Here is a 15,354-nt window from a genome sequence, read left to right as displayed (position 1 = left end):
ACTTTTTCCCTTCTTCTATATCTCTGTATCTCTAAATTAAGGTAACTTCTCTTTAACTTCTCACTTTGTCACAGATCCCTTTGTTTTCTGAGTTCAAATTATATTATTATTATTATTATTGATATTGCAGACACACAGTTGTCGTGAGTTTGTGTATAAACTTTTCATTTTAATGTTGCCTTTGTTTCTTTCCACTATTGATAGAAAAATAAAGGTTTAGAATTGTTTAGGATACGACGACTCATCATTTCAGTGTTTGTCACATTGTATTATTAAACCTAACCTCTAGCAGAAATTACGTAGCACCATAGAGTTTTCAGGATCACAGCGTTTATTTAGAAAAGCTTACATTGTAAAATGGCAGACACTGGACATCACAATATTGAAACGAACAAGTACATCATGGTATTTTATGCTTGAATTTTGAGCAAATTCAAGAAAGACACACCCACAATTACAGTATGTTAAAGGCTTTTAGTCTTTAAGTATTTGGGGGAGAAAGGATTTCAGCCTCGATACCAAACATGCATTCAAGCCAAATGAAAAAAATCAGCTTATTGACATTCCATATGCTTGCTGGACAGTTTTCCAGAGGCTTGTTCTGAGACTTACAAAGTGATAAAAATAAAAAAAATGAGTCAAGTGGAAATGGCTCATTGGATAGGAAAGGTATAGAAAAAAATATACAGCCAGTGTAGCTGCAGATGCAATTAAAGGTTTTCCATGTTGCTACGAATAATCTTAATTTGCAATGACATCGCCTTGTTGAGAGAAAACTTAAATTATATTACATATAGACCATAATTTATTGTCTTGGACAAAGCGGGAAATTGTGCTAAGTGGATTTGAAAAACAAATGTTTTCTGTGCTGTGTATCATACAATCCGACTTTCTTTAAAAAAAAAAAAGAAAGGGAAGCCTGCCAGTGGCTTTGTGCTTTAATGTTTACTCTAGTTCAGTCTGCCTGAGAGGACGCCACCACTCAGCTCCTCGTTATCACAAAGCCTCTGTGGCCAGACATTGATGTAGCATTTCCTGTTATAAAACGAAGCGTTTGAACATGACACTGCAAGAATGAAAAAAAAAAAAAAGATGACATAACTAATAACTACAGTAACTGGCACACGAATGTCGCTTTGAAAATGTCCTTAATCAAAAGTTGATTCTAGATGCAAAATATACAGTTTTATGGCACAGAAGTGGCTTTTTAGTAGAGCGTTGTCACGGCTGCATTGTTTTTAGCCCCACGTAAGATTTGTTTGGTGATTCTGTTAAAAAATATGTAAAAGAGGACTTTTCTGTTGTGCAACTCTGTAGGTGGCACTATCTCTCACAGCATCTCCTCTTTATGTAATGAGACAGATCATAAATGGCAGTGGGTTTTTTTTGTGCCAGACTCCCCCCCTGAATTTGATACTGTCTCAAACATTTCCACCTGATATCTGTCCACCTTTTCATCCTGCACTCTTCTATTTCACCTTGTGCATTGACTGTGACTTCTAGATTTCTAATCACATTGTTTGGACGATTAAATACACATTCACATTTTATGAGGGAAGGGAAAAGGAAAATGTGTTTTCTTTGATCAATTGAACCCGACACCACTGAAGAGGAATAGATTGCATTTAAAATATACTGTGTATTTTTGTGAGATTTGTGATTAGTGGACACAGACCCTGGCGTTCTTGAGCTTCAGTTTAAGCTTTAAGATCATTTTAAGCTCTTCTCCATGAATTCTACTTTATAAAACCATCATGGACAGAATATTTGTGCCACTGAAGCAGCTCGAGTTCATCTTAAAGGCCATATCGACACACTTTGGCTCTTTCTTATTCCTCCCTACCACTCTGCCTCCCTTAGACTGTGGTAACAGACAACAGAGGGTTATAGACTTTCTTCCCATCAGCAGACCTGGTACCATGAGCAAGTAGCTCCTGTATAGTGATCCAGTTGTCAAGGATTCTGCGACTACGCTTCTTCATGCTCCTGCGGTGGCACAGTTCCAGGATGGAGGTGGGTTCCTGCTGCTGTGCCATCGCCTGTTGTCCTCCACCGCTGCTGCTGCCCTGCTCCCTCTCCCGCTCTCTTAGACAGTCCAGACGGCTCTGCATCATGTACTCCCTGCGCCGCCGCTGTTCTCGGGCCTTCAGCAGCTGCTGCTTGCGCTCCTCTTTGCTCCAGTAGCGGCCCATCTTCATTTCACTCACGGCATCATCATCTGTCGTCATCCCACTTCGCTCCTCCCTGATCTTCATGGCGCGCGCCTTCAGGAGGCGATCCCTCACAGGCCGTTTGGCTACATATCGCGAGCCATCACTGCGGATCTTCACCTTCCACTCCATACGAGGTGAGGTAGGCAGCATTGGAGGGGAAAAGGGTAAGGGTACAGCGCCTGGGGCTTGAGGAACATCTTTACATGTGCTACCCAAGCTCATTGGGCTGGCGTCGCCCCCGTTCTCCATGTTGCCCTCTCTGGCAGTCTCTCTCAGTCCTCCAAGCCGCTCACAGGTGGACGGAGATCTCAGCTGCATGCAGCTCAGGTAGCGTTGAGGAGGCTTTGTTTCAGTTTGGCGACGGGACAGGTAGGGGCTGTTTTCAGCACTGTGTCCCCCAGCCCTCTCTGCTGTCCCGTTAGCTTTGGCGTTGCGGCGCATCCCTCCATCGGAACCTCTCCTGGTTCCTCCATCCCGAGACAGAGACCTAACTTTAGTTCCAGGGCTGGATGTCTTCGCCTCAGCTCCTCTCCTGTGAGTTTGCGGAGAGTAGGGTTGGCTTACGTTTGCTTGTACCCCGTCCCCTCTTCCAACCCTGGGGCCTCTCTCTCTTTGTCGAGTGGGAGTTGGAACCTGCACACCTGCTGAAAGAAGAGACTCTCCTCCCTCCAGACTCTGTGTAGAGGGTGAAGGGTACTGTTCAGTTACCAAAGGGGTGCTCCTGCAGCTCTCCCCTCCAGTGTTGTAGGCACTGGTACTGTCCTTATCTGAGCGCTCCCTCTCTGGGAGCTCATTGATATCTGACAGAGCGTGGTGACAGGACTCCTCGCTGACCAAAGTACCACTCATGTCTAATCGTCCGGCCCCTGCACTTGCTCCATTCTTGTCGTCTAGAGGCCAAGCCTTCAGACAACGTTCCCTCAGCTGCTGCATCTTCTGCGCCCTCAGGATGTTACGACACTTGAACTCCAAGTGGCGCAGTTCCTCTTCCAGAAGGGCCATCTCATGCTGCGTCAGGCTCTCATTCCTGTTCACATCCAGTGAGACACCTCCTTCTCCTTGTGCCAGCTCCTGGCCACCCAATAGCAACACAGCGTTCTTCTCGTAGTAACACTTGATTTCCAGGAGCTCCTTGTACCTCTCACACTCTTCCTCAGTCAAGCCAGGCATCATCATCCTCACGGGATCTCCCATGTATGCCCTCTCTAGTCGCTCCATCTGTTCCAGCCCCACTCCGTTAAGACAGTCCAGCCCTAAGAGGGAGTCAGTACTAAACTGGAGGTCCTGGGAGTGCAGTAAAGGTGGAGTGTCCCCTCGACTAGACAAAAATTTGCGCATGCTGCCGGGTGTGTTTGTGGCATTTGTATTGGAGGCACTAGTGTGGTCGTCTCCCAGAAGGTCATGCTCCGACGACTCTTCATACCTCGTGCTTTCATCTGTACGACCCACTCCACTGTCAAGCTCCTGGCTGTTGCTCAACACCGTCTGGAGCAAATCAGGCGAATCCCTGTTGGCTGAGCGACCGTAGGCACATAGCACACCTCCATCAGCAACACTGCCTGGTGCAGCACCCAGGACAAAAGTGTTGCTCCTCACTCTGTGGCTGCTGGACAGATGGACGGCATTGTCTAGTGGCTCCAGATCAAGCTCGTCTGGGTCCAGCTGGTTGTCGTTCTGAAACGTAAAGGTCAAGTTCAATGTTTAAGAGACAAAAAACCACAATGAAAGTCGGGGAGTGTTTTATATGTGTGAGTGACCAGGGGCCCAAAATTTAGTTTTGTTTGTTTTTGCCAATAAAATGTCTGACTGCTTTGTCTGGAAATAATGCTGATGAAAGCAGTTGGAGTAAACAGAAGTAGTAAAGTCTCTAGCCAGAAAACAATAAACAATGAGCTGAAAGACACTAAAACACCCCCAACTGTTAAATTGGATGCTTAATCTCTGTGGGTTCATCACTAACCTTGTGTGAGTGACCATCACATCAAACCATGTCCTTTAAACCACTGAGTGTAAAAGTAGTGATTCTAACAGTGTGAATGATCTCTGCAGCACATTTCAGCACAGGTCATAAAGAGTGGTGCTCTTTTCTGTCACTAGATGGAGTCAGAGCAGCGTGAGGCTTTAACCACATTTTGATACTGCAGTAGCTTTAAGTTCCCCAGCGAAGTAAATGTCACAAAGATAAAATATCAGTTCTGATGTAACAGGCACTGTCTATCTAAGGAGATCAGTGCTATAGTTTTAGGTATTAGAGGATGAAAACTCATCCAGAGTGATACAAGACTTAGACACGAAGAGCACTTGATATTTCACAGGGAGCTGTTGTTTACTTTGCCGTTTAGATTGACATCCTCTCAAAACACTGATCAAATATAATACAGATACTTGTGCTTAAATTGGTAAACAATTCACTCCACAGAGCACACTTTGTCTCGGCTAATTGGTTTAATTTGAATTTGAATTGCGTGCAGATTGCAAGATAGAGTATTGATTATCTTCCTCTTCATTCTTATTCTTTGATAGCTCCCCCACTTCTCTCTCTTTCTCCCATAAGACAACCCATCAAGCTTTAATCTCTTCGTGTGCATTTCCTTCTGATGATTCATCGTCCTCCCCTCTCTCACTTGAATCTTAATGCGGGACCTGGCAGCCGTAGCACTATAAATCTTGTCAGCTCCTCACAGGTAGTGCTCGTGCTCACCTCTCTAAATACAAGGACATGCTTAAACAGAGCATAGCTTGTGCATGTCTTTTACTTAGACCATTTTAATGAGTGTCTTTTAAATCTGCCCTCAAGCTCCTTTTGTACAAAAGCAGCCATCATATGCAGGTTTTCGCACCCACACAGACGCGGTGTCTGTCTCCGGGTCACTTCTACAGCAGTCTGCAATGTAAATCTATTTGGTTGGGCCGACGTGTGTCAAGATGTGTGTTTATAAGTCATTCGGTTTCAGTGTGTTATTGAGGGGTGTATTATATCTCCCCTCATATCTGCTGGAGGAGTGACCTTCAGGGAAACAAAGCAATGCCACATTAGCACTGCGAGTACAAGCACTATTTGTCTTAGCCTCTCTCTTCACGCTATCTGTGTTCTCATCGTGTTTTTGCACCTCTTTGCTTTTCCGCCTCCACAAGTCAGCTTGCAGGATAGGACAAAGCAGAGAGCTGTGCTCTTTCTTGGTTCCCCAGTTTGATGCATATCGTTTCTGATAAGTGACTTTTCTTTCTTTTGACCTCATGACTAAATATCAATATGCAGTGTTAATACTATTGTTCAATGTAAACTGATTCCTTGCTACACTAAGAGGGAGATAAAGGGAGGAAAATGCATTTTTTAGGTCAGTATTCAGCATGCTCCCTGAAGACTGCATATCCAATTTTCTCACCTCTATTTCGGGTCGTGCAAGGAGCAGGGAGACATTAGTGCTGTCTTCTCTTGTGAGAATAGCTACTGCCTCCTCTCTGTCCTGGATGTCCACTCCATTTATCTGACAGAGAAAAAGGAGAAGAAAATTGAGCTAATGTCAGATAATGTAATTCCTTTTACATTGAGGCTAGATTCGCCCAAATCACTGAAGGCAGGAAATGGTTTTCTTTAGAACACACAAAAAAAAAACTTAGATTAACAACATGGGTAATGATTTTCAACCTCTTATGAAAGATTTTAGAATAAATGCTACACTACTTCTAATTTCCTTTAAAAGGTTGTATTGATGGCTACGTGACTCGAACTCTATTGTGGAGCAGGCGTTATCTAAGACTTCAGTTTCATGTATTATATAACTGGAAAAAGTTGGAAAATAGCTGTAAAAACAGTTTTGTTGGGTTACATGTTGTCGTGAAGAGAAGATTGCAAACCAGTAATATGGATAATATTGCTGTCATTGATGTAGTGGCATCATAATAGCTACTTTTAATATACAGTTAAGGAAACCTCTACCTTTAGTATTCTGTCTCCCTTGCGGATGCGGCCATCTATTGCAGCAATACTGTTTGGGTTCACCTGGAAAAAAGTAGGATTTATTCAGGGGTATAAAGAAATAAGGAAAAAAAAAATGGGAACATTTTATTTAGAACACTATCTTTACCTCTCCAACATATATTCCCAGGTCCTCCTCATCATCAGTTCTGTAGCACACTGTTAACCCGAGTTTGTCCTGCTGACGAGACTTGTACAACTCCACCTCCTGGTGCAGTTAGAGAAAAGTCAGGGGGCATCACGCTGAGAACTGTAGGGCATCAGTCTGTACCAGAATCTGAGTAGCTAATGGGATCTCACCTCATATTCCAGCTCATCCTGCCTGTCCACTTCATGCTGGGTGATGTCGAAGTAGTCGGTGGGGTCATAATAGACAGGCTCGACAAAGCTGAGAATATTGAGGATAGAATATTTCAGTAATTAGGAACGCTAGAAAACTAGAAAAGTGTTACAGACTGGCATAGACTAGGATCAAGACAGCAGAGAGGTGTTCTGGTCCTGCTCTCTACTCCCACTCACAGTTCATTGAATAGATATGGCTCCAGTAACGGTGGCAGTGGAGGGGACGGCGGAGGGTCGGGTGGGGGTGGAGCTCCACAGGGATGCTGGCTGCTCTTTCCCAGGGTCAACATATGCTGGAAGCTGATGTCTGTTTGGGTGCAGCTGTCTACACAGTCGGCCACCCCCATGGTCACGGGCCCTAGCCCTGCTGGAGCTCCCGCTAGTCCTGCTCGTCTGCGGGCCCCTCGCCTCAGTATGTTGGACAGCAGGGGGTCCCGTATGTCTAGGGTGGGATCCCCAGAAAGGTGGGAAAGCTCCTTCCCATTTACCTAGAAAACACAGATAGTCAAGCTCAAATGGTGGAGGAAGAGGAGAAGAAGAGGAAGATGAAAAAGAAAAAAAGAAAAGTGCAGAGAACAAAATAGTGTAAAAAAATAAAAAATAACCACATGAATAACACAGGAGAGACCACAGAGGCAAAGGTCTGGAATATGGTCAGCAGCTGTGTTTTATGACATGACAAACATGAAGAGAGAAAGACAGGAGGACAGGCAGACCCACATCAGGAGACAAAGTTAGTTGACAGCTAACAGGACACAGGAGGGAGGGGACTACAGCTACAGCTACACAAACCTAAAACAAAGAGGGGCTGAGGTCATGTTAGTCTAGGAAAAACAGATTTCAGCAGACGTTTACATTTTCATACTGTCACACGACTGAAAGTGTTTCTACTGGAAGACAGAAACCATAAAAGAAAAATGTTTATATCTAACAGGTTTCTACACCACATCACAGTAGGCAGAGCGGAAAGCTGTATACTGAGACCTTTAATCGACCGTCAGCATTGAAAGAGCACAGCATGCGACGCTTCTGTGGAGAGAAAGAAAGCAGGAACACGGCTGAGTTAGTGCATGTGCATGACTGGAAAAGTGTAGGCTGTAAGAAGGTTTGTTCCATTAGGGTATAGGTCACGTATTTAAATGAATAGTCTTCTTCAAAATACTTGAAAAGTATTTATTTCAATTCTGCACAAACCCGTTGACTTCTTTGTAATGCAGTGGCTTCAGGGAAAATTATTGTAATTTAATTTGTGTTGGAAAAATCACGTTCAGTTTTTTCTTATCTGTGGATTTTAAGGGCACTTAAATACTCCTAGTCTAATTAACTAATGTTTTTTCATAAACATTAGGACATAGTGAACGCTCTACATGTTAAAAATGAGCTTATTGAGCCTAGTGATGTTAGCATTTAGCTCACAGCTGTATCCACAGCTGCACAGAGCTGCAATCGTGGCTGCAGACTCTTGTTCATAATTTAATAAAATGCTACTCGCTTTAAATTGGCAGCGTTTCCCATTTTCAAACAAGCACACGAAGACAAATTCATTTCTCTTGATTACACTTCATGTGACACGATGGTGTTCTGGTGCCAAGGAGAGTTGCAGGCGGTTACTGAGCCAGACAGCCTCTGTAGAGGCTCATTCGTGTTGCACACAGTCGCTGACCTTGGCTGTCTGCGTCTCCCCACATCTTTACCACTGCGATACACTCTCCCACTGCCTCTCTCTTCTCTCGTCCCCTTCCAGTAATTGCATGTCAAATCAATGTTCCTCTGTGCAGCCAAGCACAAAAACTTTCTTGCCACATTCAGCACCTGCCCCCCTCCCTTTCTTGATTTGGTTCTCTCTCCCTCTCTGATGCAATTACGCCACCACTGCTACTACCGACCCTCTGGTCTATCTTTCCTCCTCTGCCATTGTGTCTTTCCATTTCTGTTCTCATATCCCCTCTCTACCCGTGTCCACGCCTGCTTCTTCTCTCTCCAGTCACTGGTTTTCTTTCCTCGTGCTGCCTCAGCAGTTCTCTGTGCTCTGTCCCTTCCCCGGAGATAAACACTCGCACTCCTCCGTTTCCATCTATGTCATCCTCTCCATCTATTTGTGTGTATTTGTCTTTCCTCTCGCTAATGCTTCTTCATAAATCTTGCTGTGTCTCTCTTAATGAGCCTCTTCAGTTGGAAACAAACAAGCTGTAGTTTGCATTTGTGCACCTGAACATCCTTTAGCTACGTGCGTTTTTTGCATCGCATTTCACCCCCTGCTCTTTCTCCCTCCAAACAACGGGAGGTATCTGTTATTTCAGCACTCTGCACTCATGACCATGGCATTGCTCTCCAACATCAGGGAGAGGCTATTAGGAAGCAGCTCCATGGTCATGAGTGACAGGTTTGAATGCTGAGAGAGAGGAGCGAGGGGGGGTTTCTCATTCATTATCAATGAGAGGTGCTGAGATTGCTTTGAAGATGACTTCATGCAGGGTAATGGTTGTTGTGTGTTGGACAGGTTTTCAGCCCAGACTTGATGTAGAATCTATTACACTCTTACAGTGTGCTGTTCTCTATCATCTCTGGGTTAGTAGGTCATTACATACAGCTGTTCCTCATAATCTAGTCAAACTATGCAAATAATGGAACCATGGGTGCACACCCATCCCCAGACTCCATCCACACCGCATATTTGTGTTAGAAAATGGAATAGAAAACTCAGACAAAATAGTGAAGCCTCCAAATTCACAGCAGGGGATGGGCGGTGGTGAGATAGGCAGTGGCTGTGGAGCTCAGGGTGGGGATGGGGATGATGTGGGTAGAGATGAAAGAGATACGGAAAGTTCAAAGTGCTGTGAGAGAACGTAAAGGAGGAGAGAAGGAGCGCGTGGGGAGAGAAGAGGGAGGTGAGGACGGGGTGATGCAGGAGGATTGTAGAAAACAAGCTTTCAAGGAACTGCTGGGTGAATGTAAATAGCAAATAAGTGTGGCTCTGGGTTCGGTGGTAGCATGTAAACACACACACACACACAATGGAAGCTCATGGGGAATTACTAAGTGGTTGATGCATAATTAGTTTTATCTGAAAGCCCTTTAAAGAGCAAATTATGTGCTGCACAACAGGCTGGATGAAAAAAGAAGAGGGGGAGGGGTGACGGCAAACTCCACAGTAACACACATAATCCTACATCTCCACTGTGGGGAATAACGCACAAACATTCCCAGTGACGGTCTGAAGTGTGACTTCATTTCCCTCCCGGCATCAGAGACTGTATTTTTTATTAAGCTTGCATTTATAGGGGCTTCCACAGTGTTCGTACCGGAGCTCCTGCAGGACTGATACCTGTCCTCCTCAGCATATTGAATTCCATTTGTTCAGTAAGTGATTTTTCTCATCTCCCACTCTTTGAAGGCTGGGGTCGTCACCTCATCAGAAAATCAATTAATCCCGAGACAGAGTTACTCCAGCTACAACTCCTGTTGTTTGATATCATGGGTTTAGTTTATATAGGCAACCACAGATTTGCAGACCTGTTAAAAACAGATCACAGAGGAAAATATTGATTTAATAGGCTGCTCAGACATCCCTTGAAATGATGGAGATGAAGCTAACGAGCCTCAGTGGGAATATGAAAAATGTAGATATTCACAATTTGTCAATACACTCATCACACTACATCTATTCTGTCAGGGTAAGTTATGGTGGTGGGAGGACAGTAAGTTAGAGAGAGATCGTGTGAAAGGTTATAACAACTGAAATACACAACACTTCACTGGTCCTCAAAGGGAAACGGCAACATGTCAGAGACTATATGACCTTACAATAATCCCCTCCGCCCTCTTTCTGTCAGTCCTGTGTGATGGAATGAGAGATGGGACTGTTATCCTCTCCATCAGCATCTTTTTGTCTCGTCAGCGTGTCACTCACACGCCTGAGAAGACTGAAAGCAAGAAAAATCAGGAACCCCAGCAGACACTGGCACATACCGCACGCGTTACGCACACCAGGCTCTTCATATGAAAACGCTGACAAGCCAAAATTAAGATCTAATTAACCAGAATTAACTGCTGATTTTTTTTTTTATTTAGGTGAAACATAAAACATCAGAGAAACAAATTAAATAGACAACAATTTATTTTAACCTGTGGAAATGTGTCATTCATGTACATTCTAGATAAAATCAGCAGGTCATTGGTTCATATTGATTCTCATCTGTGTGCCTCTTGTGACTGTCAGCATAGTCCTTCATGTCACTGTGAATAAAACCACATTAGGTTTGTTTAATGATGATCGTTGCCATAGAAACAGCCTCTTGCTTTCCAGTGACGGGAGAGAGAAAAAGAAGGGAGTGGCTGAAGGGCTCATGGGGCCAGAGGTTTACCGTATGTGTGAGTGTGTGTGTGTGCATGTATGGGTCAGGTAATCCTAAAAACGTTCTTCATAATATGCTTCTCAGAATAGTTAATGATGTGCATGTGGGTCTACAGCTAAGTCCTTTATTTAACAACTAAACAACAATATTCCTTTTTACCCCCGGCTATAGGAGGGAAAATGCATCAGAAATACCAAACACCAGACACACCAGTGGGTGTGTACCAAGCACCAGTGTGCAGCGTATGTGAAGCAGAGGCTCCATGTATAATACATGAGTTTTACTCCTTCGGCAAAAGAAGCAAGCATTTTGATTCAAAGTCAAATTTAACAATCTGGTTTTCCAGCCTGATGTAGCTGTAAGCCGTTTAATGGTGTATTCATTGTCCAAAGACGCAGACAGTTGCTCAGTAGACTGCGTCTAATTTGAAAGAGTAATTTTACAGGTTAATTAAGGAAAACGGCTCAAAGCTGCAAAGCTCTAAAAAAGAAGAATAGTTGGTGTGAAGAGCCATGAAATGTGAGGGGAAATGTAATTATGTTCTCCCTTTTATAACGAATTTTTATGATTGGACACAGTATACCGTCATCATTTGCTTGGCACGGTCTTGGCACGATCTTAACCAGCCATCTGCACAGCAACAATTGCTGTGTTTGTATCATTGCAGGTGATAACAGATTGAATTTTATGGGCAAAACAGCAAACAGTCTGTGATCACCTCTCCGCCGCTTTTAGTATTTCAGATAGTTTGATTTATACATGTTTTATTTGTGGTTTAATGGACATTGGCTAATGCTTTTTATTTCATTCACTGTATTCTCATTGCACTAGTCATCCGCTCAAAGCCAAAGGCTCTGGCACTGATTCAGTACTCCATCTGTGTTCGTTCTCTCTGTCTCATGCTCCTCTGCTCCTACAGCCAGCAGTCTTATTTCAAGCTTGCCACACCACAGTATATGCAGACTTCAGCTCCTTCACCACTTCACTCTACCTGCCATATATGTACCTACACAACTGCCATTCACTCAGCTGGCTTTGGTTACAACATGACAGTTCATCTGCATGCTCCAAGTCATACAACACACCTAATGTCTGCCACTCCTCACTCCATTTATCGCCACACCCGTCTCGAAACCGCACGCACGTGCCCTGTCTGACAAGGATGAAAGTCTTTCAGAAATGAAAGGCACAGAGGGACCCAACATTTGGGTACAGTTGACCTCACATATACCAGATCAGTGGAAACATTTGATTTCCACTTGCAAAAATGTTGACCTGCATGAGGTCAGTGTCATTACAGCTGACCCCTGTTAAATAAGGTCACTGATTATGGAATGTACCAGACGTGATCTGGTTTTCTGTTCACATCCCACACTTTGCACACCTCCTCACTGCTCATTTTCCTTGCGTTCCACCCCCGGGATTTGTGGAGTCACTCAAGCCTTTCCATTCACCCCTGCTCCATGAAGCATTCAAATCAATTACTTCTGACATCTGATGGCAAACAGCAGAAAAAAGAAACGAATGAAAAAAAAAAAAAGAAAAACAGTCTGACCCATCTTTCCTCCCTAACACAACTCATTACTGCAGCCCCATTTGGCCCCAGTCTCTCTGCATGCTCTCTCTCTTGGCAATGCCTCTGGCACCAGCTGCAGTCCCAGTTAACTGGCCCAGACCTTGACTCCAACATGCAACAGAGATCCAGCTGAGGCTTGTGGTGCCACAGATACTAAAAGTGTTGCGCTGCATACCCATGAGTGCTGAGCATTTTTCATGCTTAGTAAGCATGGGACTTATTTCCGTCACCGCATGTATCATTGAGTCGCTGAGCAGGAGCTTCCTTAGGCACTGCACAGCCAGATGAGGCTTGCTCGCATACAGTCTGCGGTCCCAGTTGGCAGGTGGTGCTGAGGCTGTAACCGTGGCAACCCCCGTCTCCCATAACACTTTAGCCCAGCTTTAACAACCCATCCGTCCTGCTGCCTCCGTGGCTCTGCACCACTCTACTTTCTCCCTGGCAGCATATCTCTCTGCTCTCTCTGATCATAATCTTTATAATTACCATGAAGTATCATTTTCATAATTATAGGTATCATCATGTCTGAATGACTATTTTATCATAGCAATTTACGGCCTTGCTCAAGAGCCACTAGACTACTCTCGCAAAATCTGTATGAAACAGAAAAAAGTGAGAGGTGAGACGTGTCACATGATCGGAAACCACCTGCCAGGTTCAGTGCATTCACTAGTTTGTTTCCTATCTAATTGCTCAATATAATATTATTAACTTTTTAACTACATGTTTTAACAGTTTTTAATTGCATGACTTACTTGGGATGCTGTTGTGCTTTATCAATTATGAATTACGTGATGATTTGATTGATCGCTGACATTTCCATCAGTCCCAATAATTCTAGTCGACATTTGCTAAATTTATTTTGGATTCAAAATTTGTGAAGAGAAAACACGGATTTAATATGTGAATAATTTGTGTGTCATCATCACTAGCGCCTGTTCTGAAGATAGAAGCCATGACATTTAAATTTGGGCTGTTTGGATTGTCATTCAAGACGTTAATGAAGGCACACGAATGAATGGTTTTGCTTGAAAGAAATGAAAACACCTCAGACAGACAGAGTGAGAGAGAGAGAGAGAGAGAGATGGCAAGAGACGGTGCTCACCTGGAACATCACCCTGTATTGTTCCTCAGGCTTTTGAACCACACACATGTTGCACCCCATTGTGACTGTGCAGGGTGCAAAACCTGGTCTCAAGTCCACACCAGTTCTAACACCAGGACTCTCTGTATCAAAGTCTTTGTCTGTGGCAGTGGGAGAGCCCCACCCTCATTCGCAGCCTTGTGGTATATTACAGTAGTCTTTCTCCTCCTCAGAGTAACACACGGCACATCCCTGCCAGAGATGGATGCACACTTTAATTGGCTGTGTCGCGTCCTCTTCGTGCTCACAATTCAAGAGTTATAATCCAGAGTAAATTTAAAAGTGGAGATGGATTCAGAGCTGCAGGCCCACTTTTTGTTTCTGTCTCCATCGCAGGCAAACACTTGCTCATTCAAGTTTGTGTGCTTTTTGGAGATCGTCCAGCTTCACTTCAGTCTTTTCATTGGACTGTTGCTTGGACAGAAAATGTGTTGTAAAAGTCCTGCTGGTTTGTGCCAGTGTCATTAAATAGGCTGTCGTTTCAGACAAATCAATACTTATTCAGCTGCATTGTTTTGTTCTTTAATGTTGCGATGGAGCGAGTTTTCCCAGCGGCAACTTTTGCTGAACTCCTCCACGCTGCTAAACCTCCAAACAGCACGCTTTCAGCAATGCTCTTTGAACAAGTTCGAGACCAACAACGCAGCTATCAAAGAACATGCCTCAATGCTGTTTTTCTTCCTTCAACTCCCACACCGCCTTTCCCACCTGCTACAATCTGCATTCCAGGATCAGTGAAGGATTGCTGCGTGTGTCTGCTAAGATAACTTCTTCTCCCCAGAGCGCTGTCAGATGTCTCTCCACTTCCTTTGGTTCTCCACTTCAGGATTTGTGCATTGTTGAAGGCATTCTCTAATTTACCTCTATTGAACCTCGTCAAGTGGAGAAGTGCGACAGGTCGGGTGGTGCACGCCGCTGACCATTTCACCATTACCCGTGGTCTTTTAGCCCTTGCTGTGCAGCTAAGATAAGCTGTGTTCCAAGCACACAAGCCCAAAAATCACACACACCTTCACACGCATCAAGACAGCCAACAGCATGTGCCTCTTACAACTGCGAGTCTTACTACACACACAACCTGCCAAATCTCCTGTAACTGTCAGCAGAACTGTCATCAATGGAGAAGGGATTTTTCATGCAGCCTCTCCAAATAAGACAGAGCAGGTAAATAACATATGCTGACAGTGTAACTTACAGCGGTTGCTACTGTAGACTGCAGCAGGTATGCAGTGTATTTTACTGATGTACTGTTAGTATTACAACATTGATCCTCTAAGATGTAGCATGCTCAGCACTCTGACCAGCTGCTCAAGGAGACAGAATAAAGGCTTATGACTAAATTAGTAACCTCTTGAGTAGAGATCAGACAAGGCTGTCTTCTGGTGATGTAGAAAAGCCATCATCAAACCAATTTATGGATCAACTGGATTTTGTGCTTGCTGGCAAAGTGGCAAAATATATACTCACTCTAAAACACACACACTTTTAATGTTTTAATTATCCTTCAGCTATTATACACACTCTCGGGCTATTCATAGGGAGCACCCATTTGCTCTTAATTAGCCTCAGTCAGCAATCCTCAAGGATAACCTGAATTAGAAGGGAGACAAAACCTCAATACAACTTTCCCTACTCCTGTCACGTCTCCATCTTTGCCTTCTCCTCATTACGTTGGTCAAATCTTTATCTTTCATCCTTCAGCCAGCGACTGTCAGGGAGGTCACATGTAGCTTGAGAGGTCCATC

General features: G+C 44.0%; 1 protein-coding gene across 1 annotated transcript; it reads right to left on the bottom strand.

Moving 5' to 3' along the window:
- Positions 1-1,687: 1,687 nt before the first annotated feature.
- LOC113166921 (PDZ domain-containing protein 4) lies at positions 1,688-13,630 on the bottom strand. The gene is made up of 9 exons (XM_026367160.1): positions 13,571-13,630; positions 12,034-12,042; positions 7,519-7,563; positions 6,712-7,022; positions 6,493-6,580; positions 6,302-6,400; positions 6,154-6,216; positions 5,600-5,701; positions 1,688-3,887 (listed from the first exon to the last, which is right to left on the bottom strand). The coding sequence occupies exons 1-9, from the start codon at positions 13,628-13,630 to the stop codon at positions 1,857-1,859; spliced, it is 2,808 nt and encodes a 935-aa protein (XP_026222945.1). The 3' UTR covers positions 1,688-1,856.
- Between the last annotated feature and the right edge of the window lie 1,724 nt (positions 13,631-15,354).

Source organism: Anabas testudineus, chromosome 7 (assembly GCF_900324465.2).
Source record: "Anabas testudineus chromosome 7, fAnaTes1.2, whole genome shotgun sequence".
In the NCBI taxonomy this organism is placed as follows: Eukaryota; Metazoa; Chordata; class Actinopteri; order Anabantiformes; family Anabantidae; genus Anabas; species Anabas testudineus.
The sequence above is the reverse complement of the archived record's forward strand: the minus strand, read 5'-3'. Positions and strand labels throughout refer to the sequence as shown.